General features: G+C 45.4%; 1 protein-coding gene across 1 annotated transcript in view; it reads left to right on the top strand.

Annotated features, from left to right (window-relative positions):
• Window positions 1-25,218, top strand: part of LOC142295231 (amine sulfotransferase-like) — a 171,682-nt gene that overhangs the window by 32,979 nt on the left and 113,485 nt on the right. The window contains exon 3 of the mRNA XM_075338324.1: window positions 22,842-22,968. Coding sequence (XP_075194439.1) covers window positions 22,842-22,968 — 127 coding nt within the window. The remainder of the gene's footprint in view (window positions 1-22,841; window positions 22,969-25,218) is intronic.

Below are 25,218 nucleotides of genomic sequence, written 5' to 3' on the forward strand. Positions count from 1 at the left end.
GTGATGGCACAGCAGAGGGGCAACACACAAACAGTGGTGGCACAGCACAGGGGCAACACACACAGTGATGGCACAGCAGAGGGGCAACACACACAGTGATGGCACAGCAGAGGGGCAACACACAAACAGTGGTGGCACAGCACAGGGGCAACACACACAGTGATGGCACAGCAGCACAGGGGCAACACACACACAGTGATGGCACAGCATGGGACAACACACACAGTGATGCCACAGCACAGGGGCAACACACACAGTGATGGCACAGCAGAGGGGCAACACACACAGTGATGGCACAGCACAGGGGCAACACACAAACAGTGGTGGCACAGCACAGGGGCAACACACACAGTGATGGCACAGCAGCACAGGGGCAACACACACACAGTGATGGCACAGCATGGGACAACACACACAGTGATGGCACAGGGGCAACACGCACACACAATATTGGCACAGGGGAAACACACACACACACACAGAGTGATGGCACAGCACAGGGCAGTTTTTCTGTAGTGTTACAGTCAGACATTTGTACATTATAATACTCACCTGCTCCTGTGCTGTGAGAGATGATGATACTTGCTCAGGCCTCCCTGCTGCACTTCCTGTGAGTCTTCCTGGCTGCTCCTCCTGTCCTCTGCTCTTTCTTTCTATTCCTTCTGTTCTCTGCTTCTCACTGGTTTTTGTGCTCTCTGTTTGCGTTTCTCTCTTTTCTGTTGTCTCTACTCCTTCTTCACTCCTGCACAGTTTTCTTTTCATCATTTCATTCTCCCGCGGCTGTACTGAACAAGCTCCACCCCCTCTCCTGATTGGCTGTTCTCCTCCTGGCATCTCTCATTAGAAGAAGCTGCTGCCTGGCCACTCTCTCCTCTTCAGCACAGGCCGTGCACAGTGTGCAGTGTGGGCAAGTCTGAATCTGTGCATAGGCCAGTCTGCAGCTACAGAAACATTGCCGGTTCCCAGCGGCATTAATCAGCTGCTTGGTGATGGCCCCGGGGCATGATGCATGAAAGTGAAAATGCACACACAGCGGGCAGCCGCTACGGGCTCCTCCAGCCGGGGCTGTCACCAGGAATTTCAGGGACCCATACTGCCTAAATTTTCGAGTCCCCTTCAGACTCCACGACAGCTTTGCCTCTACCCCTCAAACCTTCGGCAATAGAAAAAACTTGGTTACAGCATCACGTCCAAGAAATAAGGTTAAAAAACAATTTTATTCCATAAGGTTAAAACCAACACTAGCTTGGATGAACATCCACGAAGTATAAAACAATGTCTTACGCGTTTCACACCTAAAAGACGTTATTAGTCTTAGATATATCCTGCTAAATTTGCACAAGTAAGTTATGGAATAAAATTGGTTTTTAACCTTATTTCTTGGACTTGATGCTGGAAACAACTTTTTTCTATTGCTGGACTTTGCCTCTTTGAACATGGAGCTGACCTCCCTGCACCGTCCCCCAGAGAGAGGACCCACGTGATGCATTTGTGACGCCCTGGCAAAACCAGAAACAACAATTAGAAGTGCACAGCCATAGTTTATATGGTAAATTTATCAGAACTGGGGGGGGTGCACCTGTCAAGCAAAACTAACTATATCAATCACAAGAAAAGCGCTTGACCAAAAGGCACTCACTCCAGAATTAGATTATAATACGATTTTTATATGTGTATCAAAAAGTTTAAAAACACACATACAAAATACAACACAGTGCAGACATATTAAAAAACACCAAGGACAATAATAATGGGACCCAATCCAGAATAAGTCCTCTCAAAGATAAATATTGTACCAGAATCACCATAGATAGTTCAAAATGTATAACAATAGAGATAATAAATCAGAGATATAACAATCTTATAAATAGGTATACATTGAGACAGACATTCTATCTTTCAAGCAGCATTGTGACCAAATAGTCAGAACAGCAACTGCAATGCCTCATAGGGAATCACCATAATAGGGATTTTCTGCCTATCTGAAAATAGAGGTGGAGAACCTGGCCCAACGCGTGTCGCTATGTTAGCTTCATCAGGGGCAGTAGGGTGTCACTGTGCCCTGGCAAAACCAGGTAGTCACAGATAGGCCCCCCGCATAACACCTTCCCCCACTTAGGAAACACACAGCCGACCTGAAACCCTAGTCACCACCCCTTAGGGAAAGATAGACACACCAGTGGGTGGGAACAGGCAATTGGAAACGCCCACCCAGGGGTCTAGACAGCCCGGGGCGGGAAAACAAGGAGGAGGAGTTTGGAGTTCAAGTTGAGAGGAGTGTGGGCTGGAGCTAAGTGTAGCTCCAGCAGAGGAAGTTCAAGTTGAACGCTGCCAGGGTAGGAGCCCTGGTGCCTTGGCTAGGAGGAACATGGTGGTCTCTGTCAGCAGGAGACGGGAAAATGGCTCGGCAGAACCGAGGTGGACCGGGACAGGGTTGTAGCTTGCCGGTACCGACACGGGGAACCGACCCAAAAACCGTAGCACAAAGCGGGGGTACTCGGGCCCTGAAGCCAGGACCGGAAACCAGCGACCTGGTTAATTAACCGATTGAGGCCAGAACTAGAAGTCCTGTCCCACCCAAAGTCCCTCATAGAAGACAACAGCCCACCGATAGGGATAGGAGGTCACCGCGAGGGCCCATAGATCCCACAGACCAGCGTCTGCGGGCACGGCTCCTCAGGCCACATCCAGCTGGGAGCGGACTGATGAGTTCCAGAGCAGGAAGTCCACCTTACACAAAGTCAGTGCAGGGGAAAAGGATAGAGACCACCAGCCCGGGTGGGGGATCTGAATGCAACCGGCCGTGACGCCGGCCACCAGCACCTTGGTTTACCAAAGACTCATGTGATTTATTGACTGTGAGTAATCAAACATCCCCTTGCCATCGCTATACCCTGCACAAAGACACTGGGTCCCAGGGCAACCATCCCTGCCCACGGAGGGGTTAACATCTAGCTGCCACAACACCTCCCCCGGGTGCCCCATAAGAGCAGCGGTGGTGTCCCACTTCACCACACACCGTGGGTGGCGTCACAAACTTAATACAGCCTAGCCCGTACATCTACGTCACCATTTTTATTCGGCGTGTCCACGAGACCCCCGGGTCCGGAGACCCTTGAGCCACCACCCCAGAAGGCCCGGATCCGAGCAGTGGCGGCAGCTGGCACTGACAAAATTTTTCACTGCTATAGATGATGATGTCATCCAAATATGCGGAGGCATACAGTTGATGGGGTTCTAACACTATGTCCATTAATCTTTGAAACGTGGCCGGAGCCCCATGTAAACCAAATGGCAAGACGACATAGTGATACAGCCCCCCTGGCGTGACAAAAGCGGTCTTTTCTTTTGCCGCCTCTGTCAGCGGCACCTGCGGGTAACCTTTAGTGAGATCGAGAGTCGTGAAGTACTGGGCCCGTCCCGGTCTCTCTATCAGCTCATCGACCCTGGGCATGGGAGGATACATATCAAATTTCGAAACCTCATTTAACTTTCGGAAGTCATTACAGAATCTTAAAGAACCGTCTGGTTTCGGGATCAGCACAATGGGACTGGCCCATTCGCTCGTGGATTTTTCAATAACCCCCAGTTGGAGCATCTTTTTTTACCTCCTCCGCAATGGCTTGCCTACGAGCCTCTGGTACCCGGTATGGCCTCAGGCGTACCCTTACTTGAGGCTCGGTGACAATATCATGGTGGATTACGGTTGTTCGGCCGGGTAGGCTTGAGAACACATCCGTATTCCGCTGCACTAACCTCCGAGACTCCCGTCTCTGCTGTTTTGAGAGAGAATTCCCTATCCTTACTCCCGATTCATCATCAGTGGACTCCTCCTTGGTTGTTGATAAGGCACCTGAAGAGGTTAGGTCCAACGTTACATCAGTCACCATACATTCTCTGTCTTTCCACGCCTTCAGCAGGTTTACATGGTAGATTTGCTCTGGTTTTCTTCTCCCTGGTTGATACACCTTATAGTTTACTTCCTCTACTTTCTCCCGGATCTCATAGGGACCTTGCCATTTGGCTAACAACTTACTTTTTGCGGTAGGTATTAGAACTAAGACACGATCCCCCAGTTTAAAAGACCTGACGGAGGCCTTTCTATTATACTGAGTACTTTGGGCCGCCTGAGCATCCAGCAAATGCTCTTTAACAATGGGCATTACTGCCGTGATACGATCCTGCATACCCATAACGTATTCCACCGTGCTTTTGTGAGGGGTGGGCTCCTGTTCCCAAGTTTCTTTAACAATATCCATCAGTCCCCGCGGATGTCTGCCATACAGTAACTCAAATGGCGAAAACCCGGTGGAAGATTGTGGGACCTCGCAGATAGCGAACATTAAATAGGGCAATAACATGTCCCAATCTTTCCCCTCTTTGGAGACCACCTTTTTCAACATAGCCTTTAGAGTTTTATTAAAATGTTCCACTAGACCATCGGTCTGGGGATGGTACACTGACGTGCGCAGCTGCTTGATCTGGAGGAGTTTGCACAGAGGACTACGGAAACGGTGCGTTGGTGCGGTCAACTGACAAACTGGGCAGGACTCACAGAACCTCTTAATTTCTGCGCCGACCCCTGGCCAGTAAAACCGCTGAAACATGCGTTCCCGCGTTTTCTCTTCACCTAGGTGCCCACTCATTAGGTGGTTATGAGCCAATTCCAAGGTCTGACGGCGGTACGGCTGAGGGACCACCAACTGTTCCACTATTTCCCCCCGGATTGTATCAACCCGATAGAGCATCTCTCGTTTTAGAGCCATGTAGGGAGTTTCCAGCCTGGCACCAGGCCGCTGGGGTACCCCATCAATTACCTGTACATTTCCACGTCCAGGAGCCAATGTGGGGTCCCGGAGCTGTGCTGTTCCGAAATTATCTGGAGACACGTTCAACTCCGGGATTGCCTCGGGTGGCTCAACCACTCCTGCCATTACCTCTAGGGGGAACCTTGCAGGGTTACACTCTGTCCCTATACTGGTGACCCCTACGGCAGGTATCCCTGAGTCGGGATCGTCCGGCTCAGGGCCTGGTTCACCCATACACCTCGGAGGGCTAGGTCGCCTCCCACATAATGTCCAGAACAGGGGCAAGTCTCTTCCCAAAATAACAGCATATGGAAGTCTTTTCATCACCCCCACTTCATGTTGTACCTCTCCACACGAGGTAGCAATGGTGACCCTTTCCATAGGGTATTCACGTAGGTCTCCATGAATACAAAGTACCCCTACTTTATGTCCCGTAGGGTTTTCCCCGGAGACCAAGGAGGCATGTACAAGAGTCACTAAACTTCCTGAGTCCAACAAAGCCTCTGCTGTATAGCCATTAACACGTACTTTGCAGAGATGGGGATCCTCCCCAATAGTAACAGTGCTTACGGTACAAACAGTATGGGCATACATTGATACCCGGCGAGCGTACCGGCAGTCCATGGGTTCTGATGTGAGTGGGCACTGTGCCATCACATGCCCGAGCTGATGGCACCGCCAGCACATAACAGCAGAGGTGTCCCTGTTTCGGGTGTCTGACTTTGGGGAACCGGGACTCCTGCTGACCTTAGTCTGGGGTTTACTCTCTGCCAGGGCTGAAGACGGGGCAGCACCCGAGGAGGGTCGGGAGTCTTTTACCAACTGTGAAGGGGGCGTATCCCTACGGAGTGCCCGTCGTGAAGCAGAGTCCTGGACCAACTCCTGGGTAGCTGTGTAGCGTTCCACCAAATTCACTAGCTGGTCTAGGGAACCGGGGTCCCCCTGTCCCACCCACCGTTGAATGGGGGCTGGCAAAGTCCGCACAAACCGTTCAATCACCACCCGCTCAATCATCTGTCCGGGGTTCAAGGTCTCCGGCTGCAGCCATTTTTTTACAAGGTCCAGTAAGACATGGGCCTGTGAGCGTGCAGGTTTTCCCTCCTCAAAGGACCACTGGTTCACTCGTTGGGCCCGGAGATAAGTGTTAAACCCCATTCGTGCAAGGATCTCACCTTTCAGTATACCATAGTCCTTGGCATCCTCCGTGCTGAGATCCAGGTAGGCTTTTTGGGGTTCACCTACCAAGAACGGGGCCACGACATCAGTCCAACGGTCGGTAGACAATTTCTCTCGCTCAGCGGTCCTCTCAAACACGGAGAGAAAGGCTTCTGGGTCGTCCTCTGCACTCATCTTCGTAAGTGCCGCCCTTACTCTGTCCTGGGCCGCAGGAAGGACTGGATGACCTGCAGTTACCGCTGGGAGCGCTTCTCGCAGAGCAAAAAGCTGCTTAGCCAACAAGCTGTTTGTCTCCTGTTGCTGAACTAACGCCCGCTGGAGCTGGACATTGGTTTGTTGCTGCTGAGCATTAGCCTGGGCCAGCTGCTTTATAAGATCCTCCATGGTGGCTGCTGAGTTAAACTGTAACTTTGCAGGCTTGATCATAAACATATGAAAACTGGGTTGTTGCCCCTAGCAACCAGGCTGCAATGCCTGCAGGCTTTGTGGACCCGCCGATCCACCGCAAACAGTCAGTAGAAAAAAAAAATATTTATTTATTTATTTATTTTTCCGGGTAAGTACCTCTTAGGCCATTGCCCTTAGCAACCAGGCTGCCATGCCCGCATTCTCCACCATAATGTGAGGTAGCAGCGTTGTTTGGGCAAAAACGTGAGGCAGTGAGGTAGCAGCGTGTTCACACCAACAGTCTATTTATTGTTGCAGCATAAATAGATCCAATTTCCCACAGTCAAAGTCTCTTCCGGATCACAGCCGGTGCATATAGACAAATTCTTTGCATCAAAAAGTCTTGTTACCTTAGGACCCTGATAACCGCAGGGATCTGTATAAGGTTCTCCTAGGCTCACACTCTTGGCCTGTGTTCACTCCACACAGAGCCAGCCCAGCTCACACCGCATGTGTTAGCTTCACCAAGCCTGGCTCTCAACTGAGACACACCCTGTTGTGCTAGGCATGATTTAAACGAAAATGCCGGACATGAGGATTGCTACAAAACGTGGACTGGGAGGAGGGATCTGTCTCCCTGTTACCTTTTGTGCTATACTCCCAGTAATAGCTATAGCAAACTCAGAGGGTTTCCAGACACATTCTGGGGGACACATAGCGGTCTTCAAATATTACCCCTGTCACTGCCTCACAATATATACATACAGTCATATGAAAAAGTTTGGGCACCCCTATTAATGTTAAACTTTTTTCTTTATAACAATTTGGGTTTTTGCAACAGCTATTTCAGTTTCATATATCTAATACCTGATGGACTGAGTAATATTTCTGGATTGAAATGAGATTTATTGTACTAACAGAAAATGTGCAATCCGCATTTAAACAAAATTTGACCAATGCAAAAGTATGGGCACCCTTATCAATTTCTTGATTTGAACACTCCTAACTACTTTTTACTGACTTACTAAAGCACTAAATTGATTTTGTAACCTCATTGAGCTTTGAACTTCATAGGCAGGTGTATCCAATCATGAGAAAAGGTATTTAAGGTGGCCACTTGCAAGTTGTTCTCCTATTTGAATCCCCTATGAAGAGTGGCATCATGAGCTCCTCAAAACAACTCTCAAATGATCTGAAAACAAAGATTATTCAACATAGTTGTTCAGGGGAAGGATATAAAAAATTGTGTCAAAGATTTAAACTGTCAGTTTCCACTGTGAGGAACATAGTAAGGAAATGGAAGAACACAGGTACAGTTCTTGTTAAGCCCAGAAGTGTCAGGCCAAGAAAAATATCAGAAAGGCAGAGAAGAAGAATGGTGAGAACAGTCAAGGACAATCCACAGACCACCTCCAAAGACCTGCAGCATCATCTTGCTGCAGATGGTGTCAATGTGCATCGGTCAACAATACAGCGTACGTTGCGCATGGGAGAGTGATGCGAAAGAAGCCGGTTCTGCAAGCACGTCACAAACAGAGTCACCTGAGGTATGCAAAAGCACATTTGGACAAGCCAGTTACATTTTGGAAGAAGGTCCTGTGGACTGATGAAACAAAGATTGAGTTGTTTGGTCATACAAAAAGGCGTTATGCATGGTGGCAAAAAAACACGGCATTCCAAGAAAAGCACTTGCTGCCCACAGTAAAATTTGGTGGAGGTTCTATCATGCTTTGGGCTGTGTGGCCAATGCCGACACCGGGAATCTTGTTAAAGTTGAGGGTCACATGGATTCAACTCAGTATCAGCAGATTCTTGACAATAATGTACAAGAATCAGTGACGAAGTTGAAGTTACGCAGAGAATGGATATTTCAGAAAGACAATGATCCAAAACACCGCTCCAAATCTACTCAGGCATTCATGCAGAGGAACAATTACAATGTTTTGGAATGGCCATCCCAGTCCCCAGACCTGAATATCATTGAAAATCTGTAGGATGATTTGAAGCATGCTGTCCATGCTCGGCGACCATCAAACTTAACTAAACTGGAATTGTTTTGTAAACAGTAATGGTCAAATATACCTTCATCCAGGATCCAGGAACTCATTAAAAGCTACAGGGAGTGACTAGAGCCTGTTATTTTTGCAAAAGAAGGATCTACAAAATATTAATGTCACTTTTATGTTGAGGTACCCATACTTTTGCACCGGTCAAATTTTGTTTAAATGCGGATTGCACATTTTCTGTCAGTACAATAAACCTCATTTCAATCCAGAAATATTACTCAGTCCATCAGTTATTAGATATATGAAACTGAAATAGCTGTTGCAAAAACCCAAAGTGTTATAAAGAAAAATGGTTAACATTAATAGGGGTGCCCAAACTTTTTCATATATATATAAATATATATATATATATATATACATACAGTATATATTTATATATATATATATATTTTTATGTATATATATGTATATATATATATATATATATATATATACATATACATGTGACGCCCTGGCAAAACCAGGTAGTCACACAGGTTAGGCCCCCGCATAACACCGCTCTCACACAGGGTTAAGGCAGCCGACAAAACCCTACTCACGCCCTCAGGGAAGGACAGACACACCAGTGGGCGGGACCAGGTGGGAAGGAAACGCCCACCTAGGGGTCTGGAGAGCCCGGGGCGGGAAAACAGCAGATGAGTTTTGAGGTTCAAGTTGAGAGGAGTGAGGAGGAGAAGCTGACAGGTGTCAGGATTGGAGCCGTGACACATTGGCTAGGTGGCAGATGGTGGTCACGCCAGCAGAAGACGGGAAGATGGCTAGGCAGATCCGAGGTGGACCGGGGCAGGGTTGTAGCTCACTGATATCGACACCAGAGAACCGATCCGGAAACCGTGCACACAAGGGGGTACTCGGACTCTGAAGCCAGGACCGGCACCGACAGCCTAGCTAATTAACCGATTGAGGGCAGGATTCCAGGTCCTGTCCTAACCTAAGTCCTGAAAAATAGACAACCACCCACAGAGAGTGATGGGGCATCCACCAGGGCCCGGTCGATCCCATGGGTCAGCTTCTGACGGGCACGGCTCCCAACCAGAGGACCGGGAGTGAACTCCTGCGTCACACACCGGGAAGTCCACATAAGAAAACACAAAGTGCAGAGGAAAGGGGCAGTGACCATCAGCCCGGTGTGGGACCAGATACACCAGTATGTGGCAGCCGGCCACCATCACCTTGGTTTACCAAAAGACTTGTGTGATTGATTCAACAGTGAGTAACTTTCCCGGTCTGACCAGGTGCACTGGCCCCGGCCGTTATCATCCCCTGCACAAAGACACTGGGCCCCGGGGCATCCATTCCTGCCAACGGAGGGGTTAACATCCAGCTGCCAGCCTATCACCCCATCACCCCTGGGAGCCCCACAACAGCGGCGGTGGTGCTACATCTCACCACACACCGTGGGTGGCGTCACAGACAGTCTTTCAACAACCCCCTTACAAATACGTTCCCCCCTTTTTATTCAAAGTGTCTGCGTGACCCCCGGGTCCGGTAGGGTCCCTCGAGCCATACCGCAGATCCGGATCCGAGCAGCACGGCTGCTGGCATGGGGGCGGCACACACACACACACATATATATATATACTGTATGTGTGTCCGCTATAGGAATCCGCATCATCTCATTTACAATCACGATATTTTGCACAGACACCTCATGTTACTCAGACTATTTTTTGAGGGGATAATAATAATAACAATCTTTATATAGCGCCAACATATTCCGCAGCGCTTTACAATTCAGGAGGATCGTATACAAGCAAGTAACAGTTATGGAAAATACAATATTTAGAGGAAAAAAAGACAACCCTGCTCGTGAGAGCTTACAATCTACAATAAGATGGGGGGGGGGGCAAGGTACAAGTGCTTATTTACAATGACACTCCAGCCATCTCAAGGAAATGGGGGATAGATAATGGTTTCCTGGACCAGTTGCCCAGAACCTTGAGATGCATTTGGGTGCCATGGAGTTTGACGTGGAGTTATGTTGTGAGAAGTTGTAGAGGGACTATGGGAATTTAAGTTTGGCTAGGGAGTGTGAAAGGCCGCCCTAAAAAATGCGTTTTTAGGGTGCATCTGAAGCTGAGTAAATTGTGATTTGTCCTAACTTCTTGGGGTAGAACGTTCCAGAGGGTTGGTGCAGCTCGGGAGAAGTCTTGGATCCGGGAGTGGGAGGTTCGAATTAGTGTGGATGTTAGTCGAAAGTAATTTGCAGAGCGTAGAGAACGGGTGGGGTGATAGACAGGTTAAGTTTCGGATAGAGAGCAGACATGATGTTGCAAAGTGCAGTCAGGCAGTCACTTGTGTTCTGTAGTACAGCTGGGGTGAGCTCAGGGGATTAGGTGTATAGCTGTGTGTCATCAGCATAAAGATGGTACTGAAAGTCAAATCTGCTGATGGTCATTCCAATTGGGGCAGTGTAGAGAGAGAGAAAAGAAGAGGGCCAAGGACTGAACCTTGAGGGACCCCAACAGTGAGAGGAAGAGGATAAGATGTGGAACCAGCAAATGATACACTGAATGAACGGCCAGAAAGATAGGAAGAGAACCAGGAAAGAACAGTGTCCTTTAGGCCAATAGAATGGAGCATAGAGAGAAGGAGATGGTGGTCGACAGTGTCGAAGGCGGCAGAGAGGTCAAGAAGGATAAGCAGAGAGTGGTCACCGTTCCGTTTGGCTGTGAAAAGGTCATTGGTCACTTTGACAAGGGCAGTTTCTGTTGAGTGTAAAGGGTGGAAGCCAGACTGTAAAGGATCTAGAAGAGAGTGGGTGGAAAGGTAGGGGGTGAGGCGAGAGTAGACTAGGCGCTCCAAGAGTTTGGAGATGAAGGCAAGATTGCAGACTAGTCTGTAGTTGCTTATGCAGGACGGATCAAGGGAGGGTTTTTTTTAATAATGGAGTAATGATAGAATGTTTGAGGGAGGAGGGGAAGATACCAGAAGAGAGAGATTGAAGATTTTAGTTAGGTGAGTGGTGACAACCGGAGAGAGGGACTGGAGTAGAGGTGAGGGGAAGGGATCATAGGGCAAGTTGTAGAACGAGAAGAGGATAGAAGCCTGGAGACTTCCTCTTCTGTGACTGGGTCAAATGTGCAAAGTGAGCTGGATGGGATATGGGGAGGGATGGCATTCACAACGCTTGGTGGCTGGGAGCTGATCTCTCGGTGGATGTTTTCTATTTTCTCTGTGAAATACAAGGCCAGGTCATCAGCATGAAGGTCTGTGATAGGGGTCTGTACTTTTGGACTGAGGAGGGAGTGAAGGGTGTCAAAGAGCTTCTTTGGATTGTTGGATAGTGAGGAAATAAGGGTGGTGAAGTAGGTCTGTTTGGCGAGGTGAAGGGAAGAGTTGTAGGTCTTTAACATGAACTTGTAGTGGATGAAGTTTTCTGGTGTGCGGGTTTTCCTCCATAGGCGTTCGGCACTCCTGGAGCATCGCTGGAGAAATAGAGTTTGGGATTTGAGCCAGAGCTGTTTTACTCAGTGTTTGGTCTTTCTGAAGGTGAGGGGTGCTACTTGGTCTAGGGTACTTGTGAGTGTGTCATTGTAGTGCTTTACAGCCAGATCAGGACAGGAAAGTAAGGAGATGGGGACAGTGATGAGTGTAGAGATTCTGTAAGTGTCTGATAGAGTCAATGGCCTGTAGGTTTCTAAATGTGTGATAGGTGGGAGGGTGCTGGGGTGGGCGAGGGTTTGTGAGCTTGAAGGAGAGGATGTTGTGGTCAGAGAGGTGAAGAGGTGAATTGTCAAAGTGAGAGATTGAGCAGAGGCTGATAAAGACCAGGTCAAGGGTGTTACCATCTTTATGTGTCTCAGAGGATGAGAGTTGTGAGAGGCCAAGGGAGGTGGTAAGAGATAGAAGCTGGGATGCAGATGGGGAGGGGGGAGTCTTCAAGGGGATGTTAAAGTCTCCTAGGATAAGGGTTGATAATTCTGAGGACATGAAGTGCGGTAGCCAGGCTGAAAAGTGGTCAAAGAACTGGGTGGGTGAGCCTGGGGGATGGTATATGACAGCTACTCTGAGGGAGAAGGCATGGAAGAGTCTGATGGTGTGGACCTTAAAGGATGGAAATGAGAGTGATGGAGCTGGGGGGATGACCTGGAAGGTGCATTGTAGGGACAGGAGTAAACCAACTCCACCACCATGTCTGTTTCCAGGTCTTGGTGAATGGAAAAAGTGTAAACCACCGTGAGAGATTGCAGCAAGGGAAGTATTGTCAGAATCCTGAATCCAAGTTTCAGTGAGGGCTAGCAGGTTAAGAGAGTTATTGAGAAAGTAGTTGTGGATGTAAGGAAGCTTGTTACATACGGACTGTGGATTCCAGAAAACACAATTGAAAGAGGGAAGTGAGGGTGTACAACTAATGTTAATAAGAGTATCTGGGTTTCTATGGGAGGTGGGGGAGGCGGTAAAGTTAGCATAGGGTGGACCGGGATTCGGAGAGATATCACCTGAAAGAAGTAGGAGTAGAAGGAGAAAGATCAGATTGTTTTTGGACTTGTGGCATGGCTTTTTCTGCCAGACCCTGGAGCATGAAGGAGTGACGTTATTAAGGTAGGTGAAAAGAGCGTGGGAGCTGTACATAGGAGAGTGGAGGAGAGAGGGACTGATGTGGATGAGTGGTGATGGAGGGGGGACAGGGTGGTGAAAGTGGACAGTAAAAGCATATAGGATGAGAGAGATAGAAATAATAGTCATGGTCGAAACAGAAGGTGTCAATGAGTAGTTTACCTGACTTCTGCCCTGACTAACTGCCATTGAAATAACTGCCCAGCACTTAGCAACAATGGCACTTTGCATAAGATGGCATGCATGCAGGCACCCCACACGCGTGGGAAAATATAACCCCGTGCTTTACAGTTATTCATCAAAACAATTCCTTATATTAAAGTCAATGGAGCGGGGTTGTGAGGTCATTAATAGGAGCTGTGAGTCGTTGCTTTAGGCAACAAAGGAGATACTTTGTGTAAGAAGCTTATGTCTGAGGTAATATGATATCGGTGGAGAGATGGATAGAGATATACAAAGAGAGATACAGACAGACAGGAAATGAGACAGGCAGACAGGGAATGAGAGAGACAGACAAGGAATGAGAGAGACAGACAAGGAATGAGAGAGACAGACAGGGAATGAAAGAGACAGACAGGAAATGAGAGAGACAGAGAGGGAATGAGAGAGACAGAGAGGGAATGAGAGAGACAGAGAGGGAATGAGAGAGACAGAGAGGGAATGAGAGAGACAGAGACGGAATGAGAGAGACAGATAGGGAATGAGAGAGACAGACAGGGAATGAGAGAGACCGGGAATGAGAGAGACAGGGAATGAGAGACACAGGGAATGAGAGAGACAGACAGGGAATGAGAGAGACAGACAGGGAATGAGAGAGACAGACAGGGAATGAGAGAGACAGACAGGAAATGGGAGAGACAGACAGGGAATGAGAGAGACAGACAGGGAATGAGAGAGACAGACAAGGAATGAGAGAGACAGACAAGGAATGAGAGAGACAGACAGGGAATGAGAGACAAACAGGGAATGAGAGAATGAGAGACAGACAGGGAATGAGAGAGACAGACAGGGAATGAGAGAGACAGACAGGGAATGAGAGAGACAGACAGGGAATGAAAGAGACAGACAGGGAATGGGAGAGACAGACAGGAAATGAGAGAAACTGTAAATCAGACCTGGGCAAGGGGCGGCCCGCGGGGCACATCCGGCCAGCCTACTGTCTGTGACCGGCCCGACCGTCTTCAGCCGGTGCAGTGGAGTCGGGCTGCTGCGTGTCGGGCAGGGAGAGATGTTCTGTTCCCTGCCAGGCACCTTTCTCTCTGACACACGCGCGCGCTCTGATGTTGTCAGTACGGCGCACGTGTGTCATTTCAAAAGTTCCCGCCTGGCAGAAGAAGAAGCTGCAGCAGCCAGGACCTGAAGAGAGGCAGCGGCGGGGCCCATACAAGAGAAGAAGCATGTCCGCGGGGGCCCGTACAAGAACAGCATCGGCGCAGCCAGGGCCAGTACAAGAGAAGGAGCAGCTCAACGGGGGGCCTGTACGGAGGTGCCTGAGGACAGGGACGATAAGAAGGGAGAGGTAAGTAGTGACTAATAAGCTAAGGAGGGGACAATGGGGGGGGACTGGTGACTAATACTGGGGGTGTAGTGGTGTAGTTTTACAGGTGTAGTATATGGTGTTGTGTATATAGTGGTGTAGTATATAGTGGTGTAGTACATGGGGTGTAGTGATGTGGTATATTACAGATGTAGTATGTAGGGGTGTAGTGGTGTACAGTAGTTTTACAGGTGTAGTATATAGGGGAGTAGTGATGTATATTACAGGTGTATATATGGGTGTAGTGATGTAGTATATTACAGGTGTATATAGGAATGTAGTGATGTAGTATATTACAGGTATATATATAGGGGTGTAGTGATGTATATTACAGGTGTATATAGGGGTGTAGTGATGTAGTATATTACAGGTGTATATAGAGATGTAGTGATGTATATTACAGGTGTATATAGGGGTGTAGTGATGTATATTACAGGTGTATATAGGGGTGTAGTGATGTATATTACAGGTGTATATAGGGGTGTAGTGGTGTAGTTTATTACAGGTGTAGTATATAGGGGTGTAGTAATGTAGTTTATTACAGGTGTAGTATATGGGGGGTGTAGTGATGTAGTATATTACAGGTGTAGTAAATGGGGGTGTAATGATGTATATTACAGGTGTAGTATATAGGAGTGTAGTGATGTAGTATATTACAGGTGTAGTATATGGGGGTGTAGTGATGTAGTAAATGGGGGTGTAGTGATGTAGTATATTACAGGTGTAGTATATAGGGATGTAGAGGTGTAGTTTATTACAGGTGTAGTATATAGGGGTGTAGTCATGTAGTATATTACAGGTGTAGTATATAGGGGTGTAGTGATGTAGTATATTACAGGTGTAGTATTTGGATGGGGTGTAGTGATGTAATATATTACAGGTGTAGTATATGGAGGGGGTGTAGTAATGTAGTATATTGGGTAGAACTGAGTTAATTATATTAGTCCGGCCCTCTAAAACCATCCCAATTTCTCATGCGGCCCCATGGGAAATTTAATTGCCCACCCCTGCTGTAAATGAATGAGACAGACACAGGGAATGAGACAGACAGGGAATGAGAGAGACAGTCAAGGAATGAGAGACAGACAAGGAATGAGAGACAGACATGGAATGAGAGGCAGACATGGAATGAGAGAATGAGAGACAGACAGGGAATGAGAGAGACAGACACGCAATGAGAGAGACAGACAGGGAATGAGAGACAGATAAGGAATGAGAGACACAGACAAGGAATGAGAGAGACAGAGAGGGAATGAAGACAGACAGACAGACTGAAAAAGACAGACTGGCAGGGAAAGAGACAGACAGACATCCAGACAGACAGACTACATGCACAGTTATACACACTATACATTATTACCTCATCATCTTCTTCTATTCATCTTCAATCTTCTGCCAACACAGATAGTGCGATGTAAATTCATATGACAGACGGGACGTTCTTATTTAAGTAAGGTGCAACAGTGACCCCTAGTGGCCCTGGATACAAATAATTGGCATTGATCATATAATGGTAGAACATGCAAATTGTGACTTATTTATTACTTAAAGCATGACCTGTATTGCAATCGGTGCAGTTTGTTTATGATGTCTGTCATGTGAACTTCAATAGTTTGATTGACACAATACTAATCGGCATAGTGTTTGAGATATATGTAAAAAATCATCATATATATGAACAATATTGACAGTTCCGTTGTGTATGTATATAATTATGATGCATAATAGTTGTCCCTTAACAAATTCTTGTAATAAATATATGTGCAAATAAAAATAATTTTTGATACAATCTATTTCTGCATGATTGGGCTTTTTTTGATCGCTTCTTCTCCTCTTTTTTGATTATTACCTCATCTTGCAGTTCTGATCGGTGCAGAGCAGGAGAGAAACCACGGGGACTTGCACGGAGGCTGAAGCAGCTGAACAGCAAAACCTGCGTGTTCACTGGTCATGTGATCAGGCACATTCTGTGGGAGAATTGGGGAAAAACAGGGATTTTCTGGAATGTTTGGTTGTTACCGGCACTGGTCTTCTGGGTCCCTAGTGAGTAGGTCCTGCATCCTAGTGGGGATGCAGTACCTTGTAGCCCCCTGATGGCTTCAGGGGTGCTACACCCATCCTTGTGCCCCTTCCTTGGGCCCTGCAGCAATGTCCCCTGTAGTAATGTCCTCCTACTGGTCCCCTTCTTGTCCTCTATTATGGAAAAAAAAAAATATTCTCACCTCTGGTCCATCACGGTGGTCACCTCAGCTGCTCCTTGTAGACACCTCTGTGATTGCGTCCAATGCATGGGGCTTCTGTCTGCTGTCATGTATTTACTGCAGTTTAATGCTTTACAGCGGCGGCGGTGCAGTAAGGTACTCAACTGCTATAAAGCACTGACGGCAGCGGTGGCCCCGTGTACAGGACGCTATCATGGAGGGGTCTATGCCTGCGGTCTGCAAGAGGCACCCCTTGATGATTCAGTCGCGTGCACAGAGCCACCGCTGTTGTCAGCGCTTCACAGTAGTTCAATGCTTTGCGCACTGCTGCCGCCGTAAAGCATTCAGCTGCTGTAAAGCCACCATGGCATCCTGCAACGGTGGCTCCCTGCATGGTACGCGATCATCAAGGGGTGCCTCTTGCAGACTGCAGGCATAGACCCCTCCGTGATAGCGTCCAATACACAGGGCCACCGCTGCCGTCAGCACTTTACAGCAGTTGATTGCTCTACTGCACCGCCACATTCAACTGCAGTAAAGTCATGACAGCAGACAGTAGCCCCATGCATCGGACGCTATCACAGTGGGGTCTACAAGGAGCAGCTGAGGTATGGCGGGAACAGAGGACAGGTGATAATATGAGAATATTTTTTTTTGTGGGACCCTGACCCAAGTATAAGCTGGGGGGGCATTTTCAGCTTAAAAAAATGGGCTGAAAAACTCGGCTTATACTCGAGTATATACGGTATTCATGTTTAGCATCTACAAACTCAGACGGACCTAGGGAATCATAATTGTAGGTCAGTTTAACTCTATAATGAACATAGAAAAAAACCCACAATTGTGGAAATGCACTTTTTTTGTAATTTCACATCACTTGGAATTTTTTTTCCTGTTTTCCAGTACACTATATGTATAAACTGTCATTGAAAAGTACAATTTGTCACTCAAAAAACAAGCCCTCCTATGGCTAGTTTGGGGTGGATTCAGACTTCATGTCACCCACTTCTCAATCTGATTAATGATAAAGCTACAGAAGCTTAAACTATCACAGCAGATAAACAAAAACACACATTGTAATAGGAGACACATGGCTAAAATATCTGTGTTAACTGTTTCAGACTACTGTCTTCAAATTAAATAGCAAAAATCTGCTGACAGATTCCTTTTAAAGGGGTTGTCCAGGTTTGGAACAAAAGTCGGCAGTCACTCTTAGTGACTAATGTTGCAAAAATAAGGCAGGAATTCAACCCCATTTTCTGCTATAGTGCCACAATGTGGCAGAGGCATCTAGTCAACTTTGGTCATCCAATGCCTGTTTCCGCCAAAATCTCCATCTAGCCCTAACTTTGTTTGTAATCTCTTTCTTTCGACTTGCTTTCCGTTTTCTGATGTATGAAAAGTAAATATTACAGTGTAAATATTCTTTTGTATGATCTTAGATGACATCCTTTTTTATTATATAATGTTGATCACATTAAGATACAGTCAAATGAAAAAGTTTGGGCACCCCTATTAATGTTAACCTTTTTTCTTTATAACAATTTGGGTTTTTGCAACAGCTATTTCAGTTTCATATATCTAATAACTGATGGACTGAGTAATATTTCTGGATTGAAATGAAATTGAAATGAATGAAATGAGGTTTATTGTACTAACAGAAAATGTGCAATCTGCGTTTAAACAAATTTTGACCGGTGCAAAAGTATGGGCACCCTTATCAATTTCTTGATTTGAACACTCCTAACTACTTTTTACTGACTAAAGGCCAGAATCACACTTGCTAGTGCCTCGCGTGTAACTCGCGTGAGTCTCTCATGGTAGAACCCGGTCTGGCCGCACACTCCCCTGACAGGAGCGGGTCGGTTGCATGTATCACTATGCAGCTCAGACGCTCCTGTATGCAGAGTGTGCGGCCATGCCGGGTTCTACCATGAGAGACTCGCGCGAGTTACACGCGAGGCACTAGCAAGTGTGATTCTGGCCTTAATAAAGCACTAAATTAGTTTTGTAACTTCACTGAGCTTTGAACTTCATAGGCAGGTGTATCCAATCATGAGAAAAGGTATTTAAGGTGGCCACTTGCAAGTTGTTCTCCTATTTGAATCTCCTATGAAGTGTGGCATCATGGGCTCCTCAAAAAAACTCTCAAATGATCTGAAAACAAAGATTATTCAACATAGTTGTTCAGGGGAAGGATACACAAAGTTGTCTCAGAGATTTAAACTGTCAGTTTCCACTGTGAGGAACATAGTAAGGAAATGCAAGAACACAGGTACAGTTTTTGTTACGTCCAGAAGTGTCAGGCCAAGAAAAATATCAGAAAGGCAGAGAAGAAGAATGGTGAGAACAGTCAAGGACAATCCACAGACCACCTCCAAAGACCTGCAGCATCATCTTGCTGCAGATGGTGTCAATGTGCATTGGTCAACAATACAGCGCACTTTGCACAAGGAGAAGCTATATGGGAGAGTGATGCGAAAGAAGCCGTTTCTGCAAGCACGGCACAAACAGAGTCACCTGAGGTATGCAAAAGCACATTTGGGCAAGCCAGTTACATTTTGGAAGAAGGTCATGTGGACTGATGAAACAAAGATTGAGTTGTTTGGTCATACATAAAGGCGATATGCATGGAGGCAAAAAACACGGCATTACAAGAAAAGCACTTGCTACCCACAGTAAAATTTGGTGAAGGTTCCATCAAGCTTTGGGGCTGTGTGGCCAATGCCGACACCGGGAATCTTGTTAAGGCTTCTGCCACACTCACGTGAAATTCACGCACGTGCCGAGAGACACGTATTTTCCCTGCGTGTTGCGTGCAGGTAAGTACGTGTCTCTGGTACGTGCGTGACACGTGTGTTCTACGTGTGCTATCCGCGATAGCACACGTAGAACCGGTAATTATCATACTCACCTGGTCCTTCCTGCTGTCCGCGCTGCTGTCCGTGGTGCTGATCCTCGGTCTCCAGCCCTCCCGTCTCCCCGCTGCTGCTGCTGCCAGCCAGTGAAGTGAATATTCAATGAGAATAATGAGCGGCGGTCGGCAGCAAGAGGCAGCAGCGGCAGAGACAGGAGGGCTGGAGAAGGTGAGTTAATGTTTTGTTTTTTTTTCAATGACATGTGTGTTTTCTCCGGCGCGTGTCACACGGGACCGCATCCACACTACACCCGTGTGGTGCGGGTGCGGGCCGTGTGACACCCGTGCTGCCGGTGAAAAAACGGACATGTCAGCGCTTTCAAAAACGCACACACGTACAAACGCACACGGACACACGTTCCGTGTGGTTTTACGTGTGTGTGCCTGCTACAATAGGGTAGCATTGCTGTACGTGTCTCCGTGCCGCCGGTACGTGTAAAAAATGACAAACACGTGCCGGCGGCCTAAAGTTGAGGGTCTCATGAATTCAACTCAGTATCAGCAGATTCTTGACAATAATGTGCAAGAATCAGTGACGAAGTTGAAGTTACGCACAGAATGGATATTTCAGAAAGACAATGATCCAAAACACCGCTCCAAATCTACTCAGGCATTCATGCAGAGGAACAATTACAATGTTCTGGAATGGCCATCCCAGTCCCCAGACCTGAATATTATTGAACATCTGTGGGATGATTTGAAGCGTGCTGTTCATGTTCGGCGACCATCAAACTTAACTGAACTGGAATTGTTTTGTAAACAGGAATGGTCAAATATACCTTCATCCAGGATCCAGGAACTCATTAAGGCTATGTCCGCACGTTGCTTTTTACCTGCTTTTTACCTGCTTTTTTGCTGCTTTTTCAACTGCAGCATTTAATGCCAAAATGGTTGTGTTCTGCTTTTCAAGCAAAGTCTATGGGAATTTGGGTTTCTTGTCCGCACTATGCAGTTCAAACTGCAGCCTTTTTGTTGCAGAACTTTGGTCAAAAACTCAGCTTTGCAGTGCAAAACCCAAATGGCAAAAACAATTGACATGTCTCCGGATGTCTCCGGAACGTCCCAACTTCGTTTATTATGACGATTTGAAATTTCTGAACACTGGACGTTATTTGAGACCGTAAGTTCTTTAATATTTGTAAAGGTAGAAATTTTTGTAACAGCCATCAACGCATAATATTTTAAATAATCTAAAAATATACTTAAAGATAAATCATCATGTAATTTCAGATAAGCAAAATGACTTTGATTGTGTAAATAAATTAACTAAAATATATTTATAATAACACGGCATACACATAAACATTACATTAAATGATTCTAGGACACAGGGGAATCTCTCAGGTGAAACTGAAGATTCTTCTCTGCAAACACAACTGTATGATGAACACAATGATGTAGAAATTCAAAACACCAGTGAGGCTACAGCAGCACCAAGTATCAATGATTTGCCAAAAAAAACAACCTATCAAAAGCCAAAAAATAAAAAAAAAATCCAAGTAATAAAAATAATTATGATTCTGATGAATTAACCTCCCAAACATTAAAATTAATACAAACATCATCAACCGCTGATGAATATGATAGTTTTGGAACGAGCATAGCATTAAGGATCAGAAGACTGAAGGATGGAAAAGCAAAATCAACATGCATGACTGTAATGTGTGCGTTGCTAGGATGCTTTGAAAATCAGGATACCGGTCCATCCTCTGGTGATTTAGTGAAACTTATAGAAACATCTACAGTTAACAAACACAATGAGCAAATAACCCAGCCACCATCCATATCAAAAAATAATAACAGAGAACAAACCCAATCACAAAATCCAACATCATATGCACCACCAGCAATGAAACATGTTTATATGCCCCAAATTAGACAACATTATGACACACATAGTAATGTGCACATCCAACCTCATGGTAATATTCCTACACGCACAAATGAACAAATTAGGGGATACTACACACAAGAATTGTATTCTCAGCCATGATGTTGTGATGGATTGTATTATCATTACTGAAGGATTTCTTATTTTTTCTGATTTTTTTTTTTTTTTTGTGAGATATTTATGTTTTATGTTTTGGTTCTTTGGATATGCATGGTTTCTTTGTAGACGCAACTGTATTTGATAATTAAATATTGTTGTGTTTGTTATTAGCGTTTATTTAATAAGTTCTTTATACAAATACAAACTTTACAAATATTGTATGCAGAATATAGTATGACTAGAATCAGAATTTATGATCTTGTCATGTGCCTTTTTTCGGTAATATTAAATAAATGTTAATTAAAAAATATACTATGGAGTTTATGATAAAAATGCATATTTGATAGGAAGAAATTGTGACATTCGAACAAATTTCTTTGTAACGTTCTGAATAAATTTCATTTAAAATATTATCAAAATAAAATATGACTCAAATTGGAAGAGGGGGGATTATAATGTTTATTGTGTAAAATGTCAGAAAAAATTATTTGTGCTGTGTGCTAAACATGTTTCGTTAAAAAAGACAAGTCTTTACATGAAAAAGGATATGACATCAGCAGAAACCATCACTTTTTTATTTAAATAACCACGGACAAGCTGTGGAAACATACAATCAAATGATGCCAACGAAACGCAACGTTTCGACATAGATTCCGCTATTGAAACGCTTTGGAAACACAGCTAATACGCACATAAAATTGATGCGTTTCGAAGATTTAAGAAAGAAAGCGCACATTCTTGGCTACAACCAATTATGCAAATGGGTGCGTTTTGAACTGCAAGAGGCTCGACGCTACGTGGACACATAGCCTAAAGCTACAGGAAGCGACTAAAGGCTGTTATTTTTGCAAAAGGAGGATTTACAAAATATTAATGTCACTTTTATGTTCAGGTGCCTATACTTTTGCACCGGTCAAATTTTGTTTAAATGCGGATTGCACATTTTCTGTTAGTACAATAAACCTCATTTCAATCCAGAAATATTACTCATATTAATATATTATCAGTTATTAGATATATGGAACTGAAATAGCTGTTGCAAAAACCCAAAGTGTTATAAAGAAAAATGGTTAACATTAATAGGGGTGCCCAAACTTTTTCATATGACTGTATAACTTTTATTTGTTGTTGAATATTTAGTAGCCATAGACAAACAAATGCAATAAATCAAAAGTGCTAATTTCGCCTTGTCTTTTCAGGTTGTGTATGTGTGTCGAAACCCAAAAGATGCTCTAGTTTCCTATTACCACTTTTTAAGAATGCGTCCAGGCATAAAATGCCCAGAAAATTGGGAAAAATTCCTAGATCTCTCCATATCTGGGAAAGGTAATATAATAGACAACATCGAAATAGTTTTTTCAGCTGAATAGTTTTTTAACTTATATATGCAAACTGAGAATACAAATTTTATTTAAAAAAATACAAAACTTTAGGCTCTATTATCATTTAGCCCTTCTTCCCACGTAACAAAAATACTGTGTTTTTTCAAGCATTATTTTTGTAGAATATTTGCTGCATTTAACTGTCAAAATGGATATGATATAATGAATATGCAAATAGTCTCTTCAGGCATAAAGAGACTTACAGACCATGCAACATTACTCCTATGGGAAATTAAATAGACACACTCTCCACAAGGAGAAATGTTCCCCCTTAGATCCCGTGCCAGAAGCCTCGCACTCAACCAAACCAGACCTCCTGCATTGCACTGATGAGGGGCAAATACCACAAAACACATGTCTGCAAATGAAGTATCTGGTTTAAATGGCCTATAAATCTACTGCTGCTTTCACACTACGTTTTTTTAACATGCGTTATGAACATTTTTTTGCTGCAAAAGCGGATCCTGTTTTTCTAAAGAAAAACGCATGCAAACGCAAGTGTTATTTTACAGGATCCTGCAGGCATTGGAGTCATGTGATCGGGAGTCAGTGGAACTGAAAGTGAAAGACTGGAAATTCAGATGCCGCTGGGGAAAAAAAGAGGATAAAGAGAGAAAGGCCAGAGTCACACTTGCGAGTGCCTCGCGTGTAACTCGTGCGAGTCTCTCATTAAATCACCCGGCATGGACTCACACTCTCTGGACAGGAGCGTTTCAGCTGCATAGACACACATGCAACTGACCTGCTCCTGTCAGGAGAGTGCGAGTCTGTGCCGGGTGATTCAATGAGAGACTCGCGCGAGTTACACGCGAAGCACTCGCAAGTGTGACTCTGGCCAAAGAGAGAAAAAGGGAGAGAGAGAAAGAGAGAGAAAGAGAGAGAAAGAGAGAGACAAAAGGAAAGAGAGAGAGAGAGAAAGAGAATAAGAAATAGAGATAAAGAGAGAGAAAGAGAGAGAGAGAGGGAGATAGAGAAAGAAAGAGAGAGAGAGAGAGAAAGAGACAGAAAGAGAAAGAAAGAGGTAAAGAGAGAGAAAGAGAGAGAGAAAGAGAGAGAGAGAAAAAAAGATAGAGAAAGAGAAAGAAAGAGAGAGAAAGAAAGAGAGAGAAAGAAAGAGCGAGAGAAATAAAGAAACACACTCACTCTCTGTGGTTTCTGAGCATGCTCAGTACACCAAACAGGATTCTGTCTATCAGTATACCACCATTCAAATGCGTTTGCGTGCTGTTTAGGCCGGTTTCACACATGCGGCTTTTCTCCACTTAGTCGGATCCAGCGCGCTCCCGTACTGTGTATACAGTACAATGGCCGCGCAACAAGCTCCGGTCACATGCTGTCATGTGATTGGAACATGGGACCAGGAAGTTGCAGGGCAGCGATTGTAATGTAAACACTGTACGGGAGCGCGCCTGATCCGATAAAGTGGAGAAAAGCCGGATGTGTGAAACCGGCCTTAGTCAGGATCCAGTGACATGCAGTATTTGGACGCAGCTCAAAAACACAAGTAGCGTTTTTAAACAATGTTAAAAAACTGCAAGTCGCTGGATTCTGACAAAACTGCACGCAAACGCATGTCAACGCATGTTGACACAAGTCCATTGCAAATGCATTGAAATGAAAACGCATTTGTACTGGATCTGCTTTTGCAGCAAAAAAACGTTCAGGACGCATGTTAAAAAATCTTAGTGTGAAAGCAGTTAGGTTTTTTGCCGCAAAAGCGGATCCTGTTTTTGCAAAGAGAAATGCAAGTGTTATTATACAGGATCCTGTCACTTGAAGTTTATGGGCGGGCATTGGAGTTATGTGATCGGGAGTGAGGGGAACTGAACATGACAGACTGGAAATTCAGACGCAGCTGGGGGCAAGAGAGAGGAGAGAGGGAGAGAGGAGAGAGCGAAGAGAGGAGAGAGAGAGGAATGAGAGAGGAGAGAGCGAAAAAAAGGAGAAGAGAAGAGAGAAGAGACTAGAGAGGAGAGAGGAGAGAGACGAGAGGAGAGAGGAGAGAAGAGAGAGGAGAGAGAAAAAGAGGAGAAGAGAGGACAGAGAAGAGAATGGAGAGGAGAAAGAAGAGAAGAGAGAGAGAAGAGAGAAGAGAGAGAGAAGAGAGAGGAGAGAGGAGTAGCGAGGAGAGAGGAGAAGCGAGGAGAGAGGAGAAGAGAGGAGAGAGAATAGGAGAGAGAAGAGAGGAGAGAGA

This window comes from Anomaloglossus baeobatrachus, chromosome 3, assembly GCF_048569485.1.
Source record: "Anomaloglossus baeobatrachus isolate aAnoBae1 chromosome 3, aAnoBae1.hap1, whole genome shotgun sequence".
Taxonomy (NCBI): Eukaryota; Metazoa; Chordata; class Amphibia; order Anura; family Aromobatidae; genus Anomaloglossus; species Anomaloglossus baeobatrachus.